The sequence below is a fragment of the Octopus bimaculoides genome, chromosome 24 (assembly GCF_001194135.2).
Source record: "Octopus bimaculoides isolate UCB-OBI-ISO-001 chromosome 24, ASM119413v2, whole genome shotgun sequence".
NCBI classification, from domain to species: Eukaryota; Metazoa; Mollusca; class Cephalopoda; order Octopoda; family Octopodidae; genus Octopus; species Octopus bimaculoides.
The window spans coordinates 11,508,555-11,523,950 of NC_069004.1; the positions used below are offsets into that span (position 1 = coordinate 11,508,555).

The window sequence follows — 15,396 nt, forward strand, 5'->3', positions numbered from 1 at the left end:
AGGAGGCGACACCAGGCTCCAATCTGATTTGGCAGAGTTGCTACAGCTGGATGCCCTTCCTAACGCCAACCACTCTGAGAGCGTAGTGGGTGTTTTATGTGCCACCGGCACGAGGGCCAGTCAGGCGGAACTGGCGTATGTATATATATATATATATATATATATTTATAAAACTTTGGCGTTAGGAAGGGCATCCAGCTGTAGAAACTCTGCCAGATCAGATTGGAGTCTGGTGCAGCCATCTGGTTCACCAGTCCTCAGTCAAATTGTCAAACCCATGCTAGTATGGAAAGCGGACGTTAAACGATGATGATGATGATAAAACTGAGGTTTTGGCTATTATTGGCTTTACAGCATCACGTGAGGTAGTCTTTTAAGTCCTGTTTTAGGACATCATAGCCATCTCAAAATAAGTTGTTGTGGCTTATTGAGATGTATCTGGGTGTTGGTGGTTTGTCTGGTATTTCTTGGTGGAATTTCAGTGCTATTTAAATATTATGGAGTCTGTTTTTCTTCTTGTATTGAAATGTCCACAACTTAAGATCTTGTCTTCCTGTTTGGTGATGAGGGCATCATGTTGGCAGAAACTATACAGGGCAGAGAGTTTTTCCCAAATGAGCAGGGAAAACCTATGTGAGCGAAGTTGGCTCTGCTTGTTGTGGCACGTATTGACAAATTGGCTCGAGGTGCTGAACTCTGCTCCGTGGCAGGTGTCCAGTCCAGTGAGATGGTCAGTGGCTCAAGCTCTTGAATCAGACCTGGCCTTCAAATGTTTGCTTGCTTGCTTGTGAATAAGAAGGCGCTGCAGTTTGGCACGGTGCAGGAAGTGTTCAGTGTCAGTTTATGGGTGAGAAACTTCTTCGGAGGGCCTGTAAGGGATAAGGGGACATTCAGCTTCAAAGAGAAAAGTTAAAGGATGGAGCAACACCAGCAGGTAGAGGGGTGATGGGCATGGTAGTAGGAAGGGGTTGAAGAGGTGGGAAGGCAGTAGAGGGAATGTGTGTGTGTGTGTGTATCATCGTCATAATGTTTAACATCTGTTTTCCATGCTGGCATAGGTTGGATGTTTTGACATGGAGCTGTCCAGACTCAAGTTGTCTGTTGTGGAATGGTTTCTATGGCTGGATGCCCTTCCTACCACCAACCACTTAAGTGTGTGCTGGCTGCATTTACACAGCACCAGCACAAGTGCATTTTATGTGGCACTGGCATCTGTAAAGGACAAACCTGTATGTATGGAAGACAGTGATTTTACTTAGCTATTCGAGCGTGGTCGTTGCCAAAAACAACATTCAAGCATGGTCGTTGCCAGTGCCGCCAGACTGGCTCCCGTGCAGGTAGCACGTAAAAACACCTTTTGAACGTGGTCGTTGCCAAAACCGCCTGACTGGCCCTCATGCTGGTGTCACATAAAAGCGCCCACTACACTCTCGGAGTGGTTGGCGTTAGGAAGGGCATCCAGCTGTAGAAACTCTGCCAGATCAGATTGGAGTCTGATGCAGCCTTCTGGCTCACCAGTCCTCAGTCAAACCGTCCAACCCATGCCAGCATGGAAAGCAGATGTAAACCGACGATGATGATTATGATGATATATACACACAATGACTATAAGTAGATGTGTGTATAGGTGTTTGATCCCTATTGATCGGTTTTGAAAAGAAAATTTCTACATTGTATTGTCCCCTTTGTGTTTGGCCCTGCGTGGCCTAATGAAAAAAAATCTGAATGTAAATTTGTGCATAGCTGCATGTAAACCAATGTGGTAGACATACAAACACCTTAAACTTCTCTGTAGATTAAAAGAAAATTATGAACATCCTAAATCGATTTTCAACCCTTATTGGGATCTCATCAGGGATATCTACATTGCTAGACCCATATGTATGTATATAATGTATGTGCATGTGCGTATATACGTATCAGATTTGGTTGCTTTTATTAGCAGACTCAGTGACCCTGTCCCACTTTTATGTCGACTTGAGTAACTGTATCCAAAGGGTTGCTGTTATGGTTGCATTCCTTAACCCTTTTGTTACCAACTTGACCAAACCCCTAGTTCTGTAAAACAAATGTCCTGTTTTAGAGTGATTTAACCCTTTAATATACAGATTACTCTCTCTCAAATGTAATGCACTTTTCTTTGAATTAATCCTGTATTATCCTCATAGCTTTGAGATTTTGAAGAGGTGTGGTTGTGTGGTAAGAAGCTTGCTTCCTAACCACATGGTTCCAGGGTTCAGTCCCACTGCGTGGCACCTTGGGCAAGTGTCTTCTATAGCCTTGAGCTGGCGAAAGCCTTCTGAGTGGATTTGGTAGACAGAAACTGAAATAAGCCCATCATATATATTTATATGTATATATTTGTGTGTGGTTATGTGTTTGTCTCCCCCCCCCTCCCATCACTGCTTGACAACCAGTGTTGTGTGTTTGTGTCCCTGTAACTTTGCGGTTCAGCAAAACAGGCCAATAGAATAAGTGCTAGGCTTCAAAAATTAAGTCCTGAGGTTGATTTCAATGTGGTGCTCCAGCATGGCTGCAGTCAAATGACTGAAACAAGTAAAAGAATAAAAGAATGTGATTGTATATATTTAGACTGATATTATAGGGTAGGTGTGAGGAACTAGATCTAGCTGGTTTGAACATTAAACAGGTAGAATATCTGGGCTGGATATGGCCGGTTTAAATGCTAAAGGGTTAAATTTAAACCTTGTATCAAAAATTCAATGTTTATTTATTTTAAACACTAGCTTAATAATGACAAAATTATTTCACTAAATACTTCGTTATTTTCATGATTGACTACAAAGGCAGTGTATGTCATCAGAATTATGCTAACAAAAGGGTTAATTGTGCCCCATTTGTTTGAATCATGTGTCTTGATGACATCATTGTGATTTTTGCGGTGGAATGGCATAACTTATATAGCGTTGTTGGACTAAAATGTTAGTTATATCCCTACACATTGTGAGTTCAAATCTTGCTGTGGTTGAACTTGGTTGTTTTGCATTCATGTTCGATGAAATGAACCCCCAGGAAATTACTGCTATGTACAGGAGTCAACTGCACTGTCTTTCTGGTTCACCCACAAATCATTGATCTTGTACCCCATTTAATTTCAATTCTCCCCACTCAGGTTGATGACAAACCCCCAGCAAAATCTGGGGCCCTTAAGCTGATGTCAGTGATTATTATAATTATTTTGCTGCGCATAGGAAAATCAGAAAAAAAAAAAAATTCTTAATTATCTCATGTGAGAAATCCTTAATTAGTTTTTGGTGCAGCCTAAAGCACTGCACAGTAAATCCCCCACCCCCACTGCACTCTCCTTCACCTCATTTATGGAGTCTGGTGTCCCTGGAAGAAATCAATATTCTTCATAGTTCTTTAAAAGCTCTGACCAATTGGAACTGCTCTCTCTCTTTCTCTCTCTCTGTGTTTCTGTTTTTATTGATTATCTTTGCCTCAATACCTATTGATTTGACCTCATCTATTAATCTAATTTCCTAACCACTCACTTCTCGGTCACTCTAACTTCCCCCCACTTTTCCTCCATCATCTCTCTCTCTCTGTTTGCATTTTTCTGTCTCTTTCCATCTTCAATCTCTCTCTTTCTCCCCCCCCCCTCTCTCATCTTCACTCTCTTTCTCAAAGAAGCGATCAAACCAAAATCAAAGACTGATAGTGGTAGAAGGTGGTACTAAAATGATTCTCTCTCTTGTACACATGCACGCATACATTTATGTATACGTGTGCATATATATATATATATATATATATATATATATATATATATATATATATATATATATATATATATATATATGCCCTAGAAACATACCTAATATTGTCTGGTAGATAAAGCACTCAATCATTGGCTAATTAGTTTGATTAAATCCTGATAATTCTGTATAAATCATTTCTAGCACATTGTATTATCTGTTATATATAATTTTTTGTTTTTAATTGCTTGCTTTTCAACAACTCGCAATGAAAGGAAACAATATGTGGTTGAGTTGAGAAATAAGCATTTTATGAGAGCATAGCTTTTCATTTTGTACTTTTGGCCGAGGGTTCTGTTTTAAGCAAAGGACATACTCAGTTATTCTGAATTAGTTCTCTTCCCTGTGTAACTGTAACAGTAAGCTCTATACCCTAATCCTAGTTTGTGTTTAAGTGTTAGTTTTGTTGTCGGTTTAACTCTTTAGCATTTAAACTGGCCATATCAGGCTCATATAATCTAGCTGTTTATGTTTAGGCTGGCCATATTCAGCCTCTCACACCTACTCTACAATGTCAGTTGAAAAATAAACACTGTGAATCGATAAGCATTACATTTGGCAGAGTAATCTGAATGCTAAAGAATTAGAGTTTAGGGTTGCACAAAGACGAGAAATGATTTTTTTCTTCTTTTTTTTTTTTGCTTTCTAATATCAATATATATGTGATTTGTGTGGAGGCGCAATGGCCCAGTGGTTAGGGCAGCGGACTCGCAGTCATAGGATCGCAGTTTCGATTCCCAGACCGGGTATTGTGAGTGTTTATTGAGCGAAAACACCTAAAGCTCCACGAGGCTCCGGCAGGGGATGGTGGCGAACCCTGCTGTACTCTTCCACCACAACTTTCTCTCACTCTTACTTCCTGTTTCTGTTGTGCCTGTAATTCAAAGGGTCAGCCTTGTCACACTGTCACGCTGAATATCCCCGAGAACTACGTTAAAGGTACACGTGTCTGTGGAGTACTCAACCTCTTGCACATTAATTTCACGAGCAAGTTGTTCTGTTGATCATATCAGCTGGGACCCTCGTAGTCGTAACCGACAGAGAGCTCCACATTCATCCTTTTGGGGGTGAGGGTCATTAATCTAAGTACCAGTTGTGGTACTGGTATTTTTATTGCATATTTAAGCCTTTAGTATTCAGATTATTCTGCTAAATGTAATGCTCATTTATTCACATTGTTTTGAATAAATCTTTCATTATCTCATATCTTTGGAATTTTGGTGAGGTGATAGTATATGTGTGTTCTTGAGCAAGACACTTTATTTCACGTTGCTGTAGTTCACTCAGCTGTTGCGACGTCACAGGTGCCAAGCTGTATTGGCCTCTGCCTTTCCCTCGGATAACACTGGTGGCATGGAGAGAGGAGGCCGGTATGCATGGGCGACTGCTGGTCTTCCATAAACAACCTTGCCCGGACTTGTGCCTGGGAGGGTAATTTTCTAGGTGCAATCCCATGGTCATTCATGACCGAAAGGGGGGTCTCAGATAGTATATTTTTAGTATGACATAGGAGAGCAGATGTGAGAGGCCAAATCTGGCCAGTTTGAGCATAAAACAGGTAAAATATTTAGGCCAGATGTGGCTGGTTTGAATGTTAAAGGGTTAATATAATCAGTTTCCCATTTGCCTTAAAATTGCTGGCCTTGTGCCAAAATTAGAAAGAAATTGGATCAGTTTGTTTTTATCAGCCCAAAGGAAGCACCATGCAAATTTGGACCTTTTCAGAATTTGAACTCCTGATGTTGCGATGAAAGTAAAAACAGCAGGCCATTATTATATCTCTAACCTTCTACCAGTTCAGCCAACTACATTAACAGCATAAATAATTAATAAATATATATTTCTGCCTAACTAAATAAATTTCTGTGACCTTTTCTACTTAGAGAATCTATCAGCTTTCCATCACTCATTAAATGTACTAAACAGCTCTTGATCATTTACATAATAAGAGCATTCCCCCCTTTCTTTGTCCATTATGTACATGTGTGTGTGGCATTTTATCTCTTGCTTTCTATTTTTAATGATGTTCTCCTTTATCCGTGTCCAGCCGTTTCAAGTATTATTACTCCAATAAGCATTAAGCCGTAATAAATATCCAATGGATTGACTTGGAAACACTAAGCTGAAATTGATAAGTTAAGGAAGAACAAAGCGAAAACAGTGGAACTAATTAATTATAAAAATGCTACCCGATCCCCATCCTTGCTACTCTCCTTCCCGTGTCTTGCCCTCTGTTTTTTTACTCCGCTTCATTTTCCTTTGGTGGTTGCTAGTATTGTATTGTCTCACTCACTCAAAGCCCCTTGGATTTTATATCTGTTTCTGTTAATCAGCTCTCACTAATCACTAGTAATTATCGATAACCAAGCACTTGTCATTATCACTCTTCTTTCCCTACTTCCACCCCCTCCACCTGTTCTTCTTCGTTTTTGTCCAGTGGCTCCATTGTCAAGTTGAGGTGGCCAAGGTGGACGTAGGTATTTGACTAACATGCCCCATGAGTCATCATCATAATTTAACGTCCATTGCCCATGCTGGCATGGGTTGGAAGGTTTGACTAGAACTGGCAAGTCAGAGAGCTGCACCAGGCTCCCGTCTGATTTGGCTTGGTTTCTATGGCTGGGTGCCCTTCCTAACACCAACCACTTTACAGAGTGTGCTGGATGTTTTTACATGGCACTGCACATGTGCTTTTACATGGTGCCTCACTGGTGCTTTTACAGGCACTTTTACGTAGCACCACCACGAGTGCTTTTTATGTGGCACCCTCACAGGACTCTTGCAGGTCAGTCCTCTCTACCAGGGAGACAATACTTAACACTTCTGTTGTGGAGCAAGGGTCCAGGCATCTCAGGGAATTCTACAGGGAAAAAAAATCAAGCAGCATTTCAGCTCTGAGTATATGCGTGTGTATGTAAAAGGAGGTATGTGAATGCTTGTGTGTGTGTGTGTTTGTATACAAGGGAAATATATGAATGTGTGAACCAATGTTCTTTCAGTAACAAATGATGATTGATGTCACATCTCAAAAGACAACCACTAGATAACATTGACTGATTTACCATCCATGTTCTGCTTTCAAAAATAATTATTACACCTACACAAATATACATAAACAAACACATTAGAGAAAATAATTATTGCCTCAGTGTATTGAGAATATAAAACGACTACAGTAGAAAGGTATATTATAAATTTGGTAATAAAAGAATTATTAAACTAAAAGCTTGGTTTTGTACCTTTTTTATATATATAGTACTACAGTTAGCTGTCATTTTTGATTGTATGGGACCAGCTAGTAATAATGATAATAATAATAATAATAATCCTTTCTGATATAGTCATAAGCCCTGAAATTTGAGGGGAGCGGTAAGTTGATTACACTGACCCTAGTAGCCAGCTGGTATTTTATCATCCCTGAATGGATGGATGAAAGGTAAAGTCAGTCTCAGCAGAATGTGAACTCGGGATGTAAAGTTGGAAGAAATGTTGTGAAGAATTTTGTCTGGCATGCTGATGGTTCCACTCGCCCAAACCCTTCCTATTATTATATAATTAATCTTAGAAGACTATTTGGATGTTTTAATCTAAACGCTAATACATAATTAGAAGTGGTTTTGGGGGATTAGCAGCATATGGGCAGGGGGTGTTTTGGTAACATGGGAACAAGTGTGGTTTCAGGATTTTGGCAACGTGAATGGAAAGTTAGTGTCAGTGGTTTTTGATTTCAAGTGTTTTTTTTTTTTTGTCTTTTTCTTTTTTTCCATCATGTTAGTTTGTACTTTTATTGTATCCCACCTCCAGAACCACTTAAATTCTTTGGTTATTGTATTCTGAGGTTCCTTCTACTCCACACACCACTACCGCATCCAGCCATGCATAAATATGTTTTTTTACCTGCAATAAAGTTATTACAAATATACGTGAGTCAGTGATATGGTAATTGGTTTTCCGACACAAGTCCTTGTTCTTTGTTCAATCTCAAAACTGGAATCAGTTCATAAACCACAACCTGTTTACGCTAACATATTTACATCAGATTGTCGAATCGATTCAGCATTGGCTGTCCGTGTTTATCGTTTTAGGTACCTGAGAATGCACCTCGTTATCTAAGTGAAATTAAATGGTATCTGAGGAAATATAGCTCAACCATGATACACCTGTGCTTTCTGAAATTTGAAAGTTCCATTTCTTCTGCTTTATATATTTCTTGCATGTGGTTTGTGAAGGTACTTGGCTTAGTGGTTAGGGGTTTTCAGTTCACAAGTTTAAGGTTGTGAGTTCAATTCCTGGTGGCACATTGTGTCCTTGAGCAAGACACTTTATTATTTCTCGTTGCTCCAGTCCACTTAGCTGGCAAAAAATGAGTTGTACCTGTAATCCAAAGGGCCGGCTGTGTCCCACTGAATCTCCCTAAGAACTACATTAACCCTTTAGCATTTAAACTAGCTATATCTGGCCCGAATATTCCACACATTTTATGTTTAAACTGGCCAGATTTGGCCTCTCACACTTACTATACAATGTCAGTTTAAAAATATAGAATCACATCATTGAAATCTTAAAGCTGTGAGATAATGCATGATTAATTCAAACCAGTTTGAATGAATAAGCATTATGTTTGACAGAGTAATCTGAATGCTAAAGGGTTAAGAGTACACGTGTCTGTGGAGTGCTCAGCCACTTACACATTAATTTCAGGAGCAGGATGTTTGCTTGATCAGATCAATTGGAATCACTCCTCATAATTGATGGAGAGCCAGGCATCCGTTTCATCTACAGGAAGTTTTGAAACTCAGTTCTAGATCAGACCAATAAAATACTTGTTCTAATTACATGGTGTTCCTGCCACTTGCAACAATAAACCATTTTCTGTTGTAGGATGGATAAGTATTGTCTTCAAAAATTACTACCTGGTTCTTTAGTGCAAGTTATCCATCTCTCTGGTGCTAACTTTGGTATCTGTCAACGGATGATTTGATTTATGTTAGAGGAGATGCTGTTCAAACGTACCACGTGTAGCTATCAAACGTAGTTAGCAATCAGATCTGAAGCCTGAATTTCAATAGTTCAAAGTTTGCCTCACTGATTGATTATTATTTGAAAATATTAACTGTCTTCCTATTGACTACTTTTTCCAAGTTGGTCGAAGCCCTACAAAGTCAGCCTTGCAAGCCAACCTTTTCTCTTGTCTCTGTCATTAGACTGTGGCCATGCTGGGGCACTACCTTGAATTTTTAGTTGAAAGAATCAACCACAGGACTTGTACTTTTGTTAAGCCTGGTACTTATTCTATCAGTCTCTTGCCGAATTGCTAAGTTGCAGGGATGTGAACACACCAACACCAGTTAAGTAGTAGTGGGGGACAAACACATACAAAGAGACACACACATACACACCTTTCATTGTTTACTTGTCATTAGATTGTGGCCATGCTGGGGCACCACCTTGAGGAATTTGAGTCAAACTAATTAACCCCAGGACATGTTTTTGTTTGTTAAGCCTGGTACTTATTCTATCAGCTCTTTTGCCAAACAGCTAAGTTACGAGGACATAAACACACAAACACCGGTTGTCAAGCAATGGTGGGAGATAAACACAAACACTCACACACACACAGACATATATGATGGATTTGGTCAGCCTGAGGCTATAGTAGAAGACATTTGTCCAAAGTGTCATGCAGTGGGATTGAACCCTGAACCACGTAGTTGGGAAGCAAGCTTCTACACATTGCCTCTACTCTTTACAACAATTCTTTTACTCTTTTACTTGTTTCAGTCATTTGACTGCAGCCATGCTGGAGCACTGCCTTTAGTCAAGGCAGTGCTCCAGCATGGCTGCAGTCAAATGACTGAAACGAGTAAAAGAGTAAAACAGTATATGTAAGTGTGACATATATGGTAATGTGTGTGTGTGTGTGGAAAGAGAGAATAGAAGATCTAGTTATTTTAAACTAAAATCCACTTGTTTTATATATATTTCAACTATTGATAATAAACAAAAAATTGTTGAAACTAGTTTGGTATGTATGTAAATCTATTTAAAAACAACTACACGTTTTTTCAAAACAAATTCTCTATATATATATATATATATCTAGAGAGAGAGAGAGAGAGAGATAGGGTGTCCACAAAATCACTCCCTGATTTCAGATATCACATATCACATGTAAGTTTATTGTAATAATCTTTCATAGTTAGTAGCTTCAAATGTAGGATTTTATTCAGTTTCATATTGTAGAGGGTAGCATTAAAGGCACACATTGTGCACCCCTCTGGTTGTTCGGAAAACATCGATGTGATAGACCAGTTCAGTTCAGACACTCAGCAGCATAACTGTAGTTAGCATGCAAACTGTGTCAGTGATTGAAATTTTCAGCTCCTCTAGCGGACATTAAACAACAATGATGATGATGATATATATAAATGAATGTGTGTTACTGACTCACTGCCTTACATCTCATTGTGGAGGCGCAATGGCCTAGTGGTTAGGGCGGCGGACTGGTGGTCATAGGATCGCGGTTTCGATTCCCAGACCAGGCGTTGTGAGTGTTTATTGAGCGAAAACACCTAAAGCTCCACGAGGTTCCGGCTGGGGATGGTGGCGAACCCTGCTGTACTCTTTCACCACAACTTTCTCTCACTCTTACTTCCTGTTTCTGTTGTGCCTGTAATTCAAAGGGCCAGACTTGTCACACTGTGTCACGCTGAATATCCCCGAGAACTACGTTAAGGCTACACGTGTCTGTGGAGTGCTCAGCCACTTGCACGTTAATTTCACGAGCAGGCTGTTCCGTTGATCGGATCAACTGGAACCCTCGACATCGTAAGCGACGGAGTGCCAACAACAACAACAAGCCTTACATCTCATAATGGTTGTAAACAAATGTCACCGTCATACAAGCAGTGTCCTTCATTTCCAATCTGTCATGAAAACATGTCTGATCATGGGGAAATATGATCTTACTTTGAAACAAGTGAGGGTTGGCAAGAGGAAGGGCATATAACCATAATATAAACCTGCCTCAACAAATTCTGTCTCATGCGGGAAAGTGAACATTTAAAACGATGATGAGGATGGTCACCTGTATTGACTGTTGGTACTCGTTTTCAGTCAGGTGATCTAATGAGAGATATCGTGAGCATGGATTCTTTTCTTAATTTTCTGATTAATTGTTCTCCTAATTAATTCTATTTTAAGCTTGAGCTTTTATTTTTCTTGATTTGTTTAAATTGTTTTTAATATAAATTGAATTTCAGAACAAGAAGCATCGCTCTATGCTGAGAGTCTCTTCCTTGGCCAACCTACTCTCACCTGCAAAACCTGCAAAGAAAATGGGACGAGCTTTACAGGTGAGCTTTTTGGTTGTTGTTTTTTCTTATTGTTGTTTGACCCTGCTCCCAACAGGTCAGCAAATTACCGATTGATTTGATCTCCAATTAAAGTGTTCCATCTATCACAGTCCTGTCTATTTTTCAGGAATAGTATATCTAGGACTACATTATTCAGTGTGTCCTTTTTTTTTTTCTAAGTCTGTTTGTGCTTCGAGAGAGATATTTAGGTTCTGCAAAAGAGGCCGATAGAATAAGTACTAAGCTTAAAAGAATTAATCCTGGGGTCAATTTGTTTGACTAAAACCCTTCAAGGTGGTGCCCCAGCATGGCCACAATCAAATAACTGAAAACAAGTAAAAGTTAATTGCTGAAGGATGACTAGTAAACTCTGTCATTTTTGACAGGTACTGCATCAGTTATTTACTGTTGTCTTTAGTGGAATGTCATTATCATCATCACCACTACCATCATCAAACCATCATACCATCATGTCTGTTTTCTCAGAAACTTGTTTCCACCTCTTCACATTGCCTTCTCCGTGTTCCTGTGTGTGTATATGTCTGTATATATTTTATTGATTATTGCTATATAAAGTTGTTCACTTGCCAACTGTTACATTGGTTGACACACATTCTATGTCTAAACTGCAAAAGGTCTTTAGTTTAAATTTGAAAAAAAAAAAAAAAAAAAAAGAATTTTTTTTTCTTTTTTCATTTCTACCAAATTGTGGGTTAGTCTTTGATGATCTGCAATAAAACAACAAAGTGATCAAAGAGAATTCTGTTAACATTCGTCGTAATATCAATAGCTATTTCAATCTCTCATCTCCCGTTATTGATCGCTCAATGATTTATATGAACAACCAGCAATCTTACTGTATGTCACACTGCTCGACTGAGGCAGAACATTTCGAAGAAAGATTTATCTCCCCCCTTAAATTATAGATCACCTGCATTGGCACAAGGCCACACATTAAAAGAGCAGTAGCAGATCTTAACTTCTTTGAATCAATGTCCCAGCACATCACCACTACCATCGGTATATGACTATTACCAATTTTAATGGTTCTGTCAAACATACGTGTATAGGTGTGTGTGTGTGTGTTTTTATATATATATATATATATGGGAGAATTTACGAAAAAAACAACAAATCGATGTATTAGTATAACGCTCATCGCACAGGAATATAGAAAGTCTTTGACGTTTCGAGCCTACGCTCTTCAACTGAAAGGAACACAGAAAGAAATAAGGAGAGAAACAAGGAGAGAAAAATATATAAATGTAGTGGTCAGCGATCTATCATGGCAAAATATATGGAGTGGCTGTAAGAAGTTTACTTCCTGACCACATGGTTATGGGTTTAGTCCCACTATATGGCACCTTCTACTATAGCCTCAGGCCATCCAAAGCCTTGTGAGTGGATTTGGTAGACAGAAACAGAAAGAAGCTGATCGTATATACAGGGTGCAATGGGTAAATTGTCACCATTTTATATCTTCAATTTTGAGCACGGGCATTGTTTGTTTTTGATTTTGTCTACTGCACCATACAGTAGGGTCAGCTGAACATCATCTGTGAGAGAAACAGTACCATGACGCAATCCTAGCAGAAATTTGGAAACAACATGCTGTACTGCTTGGCATTCACACCGGAAGCTCCAGGGCGAACATTTCAGAGTGTTTGGGTGTCAATCTGAGGACAGTACAGAGGATTCAGAAAGAGTTGGATGAATTCTGATAAAAGAACTCCTGAATTTGTTGGTGAGATCCAGGCCATGATTGACAACAATCCCTCCAAGTCAATCAGGGACATGGGAGTCTCTGAGTTTCTCATCAGGTAGGTAGTGCAATGAAGACATTCAGTATTCCACATACAATTTTTATCCCAAGCCATCAAGGACAAGAGGAAAGACTGCTATGAAGCTTTTGAACAAACTCAAGCATCCCCTCCAACCGAACATGCTTTGGTTTTTCTCATATGAGGGGATACCCAAAAGTAACTGGAAATGTTCTCTGTGGGACAAGCCTATTGTAGTTCAAGCTTCTGCTAGAAGCCAACTTGATGCGACCCTCAGACATCAGTATCCCGACTGGTGTTGTTGGGTGAGGTTGTACTGTTATGTGGTGCATCTTTGTTTTGTGGTGCTTTTCCCCTGTTTGTTGGTTTTTGTGATGGATGAAAGAAAGGAACAGCGAGCTTCTGTGAAATACTGTTTTCTGCCGGGGGAAACAGCAGCCGAAACAGTTATCATACTTCAAACTCCTTACAAGGACACCACCATGAGCAAAACTCAAATTTACGAGTGGTTTTCGCACTTCAGGAATGGTTAGTTTTCTCTTGAAGACCAACCTCATTCAGGGCCACCGTCGACCTCCTGAATGAATGAGAAAACATCATGAAAATTCATGAACAGATCTTGGAGGAGTGTCACTGAACGATTGACGAACTTGTTGATATGGTTGGTGTGTCCTTGAGCTCCTGCCAACGAATTTTGAGTGAGGAATTGTGAATGAAAACAGTTGCAGCAAGATTTGTGCTTTGTTTGCTCATGGCAGATCAAAAGCAGTCACAACTGAATGGGTGTCATGAACTAAAAGGACAGTTGGAAGTTGGTCCAGACCTGTTTCCGAAGGTCATCACTGGTGACGAAAGCTGGTGCTATGGAATTTACAGCCATGGAAGAGGTGAAAGGTGAACACTGGAGGCATTAAAAGGCATCACTTTGCAAGAGTTCCAGGACTGCTTCAAACAGTGGAAAACGCGCCTGGACTCATGCATTGCTTCAAACAGAGAATACTTTGAATACTTTCTGACCTTGTACCTATAATAGAAAGGATTATTATTTTAAATAGTTTGACTTGGTTCCATGTGTCTAAAAGTTTCATGGGCTTCTAGGAGATACCCATCTCTTTCAGCCTTCGGTTATTGAAGCTAGAAGCTCACAAAACTTTAAGCTGCATGGGACAGAATCAGACTGTTTTGAATAATGCTACATGTAACTCCTGAATGCCTTTTCTTTCATTGGTGCGTATTTTTATATATGTGTATATATTTATATATACATACATACACACACATACACAAGTGGCCGTGTGGTAAGAAGCTTGCTTCCCAACCACATGGTTCCGGGTTCATTCCCACTGCGTGGCACCTTGGGCAAGTGTCTTCTACTATAGCCTCAGACCGACCAAAGCCTTGTGAGTGGATTTGATAGACAGAAACTGAAAGAAGCCCATCGTATACGTGTGTGTTTGTCCCTCCGCCATTGTTTGACAGCTGATGGAATAAGTACTAGGCTTACAAAGAATAAGTCTTGGGGGGTGGTTGATTTGTTCGACTAAAGGCGGTGCTCCAGCATGGCCCCAGTCAAATGACTGAAACAAGTAAAAGAATATATATATATATATATATATACAGACACACACACATACATACGTCTTGTCGTCCTCTTCCTTCATCTTGCTCTTATTATTTTCCATTGCTTTCATTGATTTTATTTTTCCTTCCTAATTCATTCTCCTTCATCTCTCAACTAATCTCCTTCCTTCATCTTCTTCTTCTCATCGTTGTTTCCTCCCTTCCTTCCTTTCCTACTCTCTCTCTTTCTCTCTCTCTCTCTCTCTCTCTCTCTCTCTCTCTCTCTCCTCTTATTCTCCTTTCTTAACACTTCCTACTCTCCTTTTCCTTCCTTACTCTTCGTATTGCTCCCCCACCTTTATCACTACTCCCCCACCCAACAGCTCTTACTTCTTTCTTTCTTTCATTTCCCTTGCTCCTCTCTCTCTTTTCTTCTCTCTTTCTCTCTCTCTCTTCCTCTCTCTTTCTCTTCCTCTCTCCCCTTGCTGTATATAAAATTGAATCAATCTCGACAGTAGGTGTATATATTTTTAAACACTCAATACACACACACACACACACACTAGAATCATTTTGAGTCCCAGCTTGGTCATCGGTGACTAACAGCATTCCGACCATGGCCATTCCATCTTATTTTCAGACACAGTAAACAGTTATGACCACATTATCTGATATGGTTTTTTTCCCATTTTTGAAGGTAATCCGGCAGACATTTTTTAACTGCTATGTCTAGCCTGCCGAACAACCACATAGCTGCTTTGCTTCCCTGTCTGTCTGTCTGTCTGTCTCATCAGTGGAGTTATTCTACAAGATCAGTGTTTGTTGTGGTAGTAGCTGTTGCACTGTTACAACAGAAACGGGGTGGGGGTGGGGGTAGAGAGGGAAATGATAAAGAAAGAAAGAAAGAAAGGACGAAAGATG

At 39.7% G+C, this 15,396-nt stretch overlaps 1 protein-coding gene across 1 annotated transcript in view; it reads left to right on the plus strand.

The window, feature by feature from the left end:
* Positions 1-15,396, plus strand: part of LOC106883137 (neuroepithelial cell-transforming gene 1 protein) — a 52,862-nt gene that overhangs the window by 13,038 nt on the left and 24,428 nt on the right. The window contains exon 4 of the mRNA XM_014934027.2: positions 11,042-11,134. Within this exon, the coding sequence (XP_014789513.1) occupies positions 11,042-11,134 (93 nt within the window). The remainder of the gene's footprint in view (positions 1-11,041; positions 11,135-15,396) is intronic.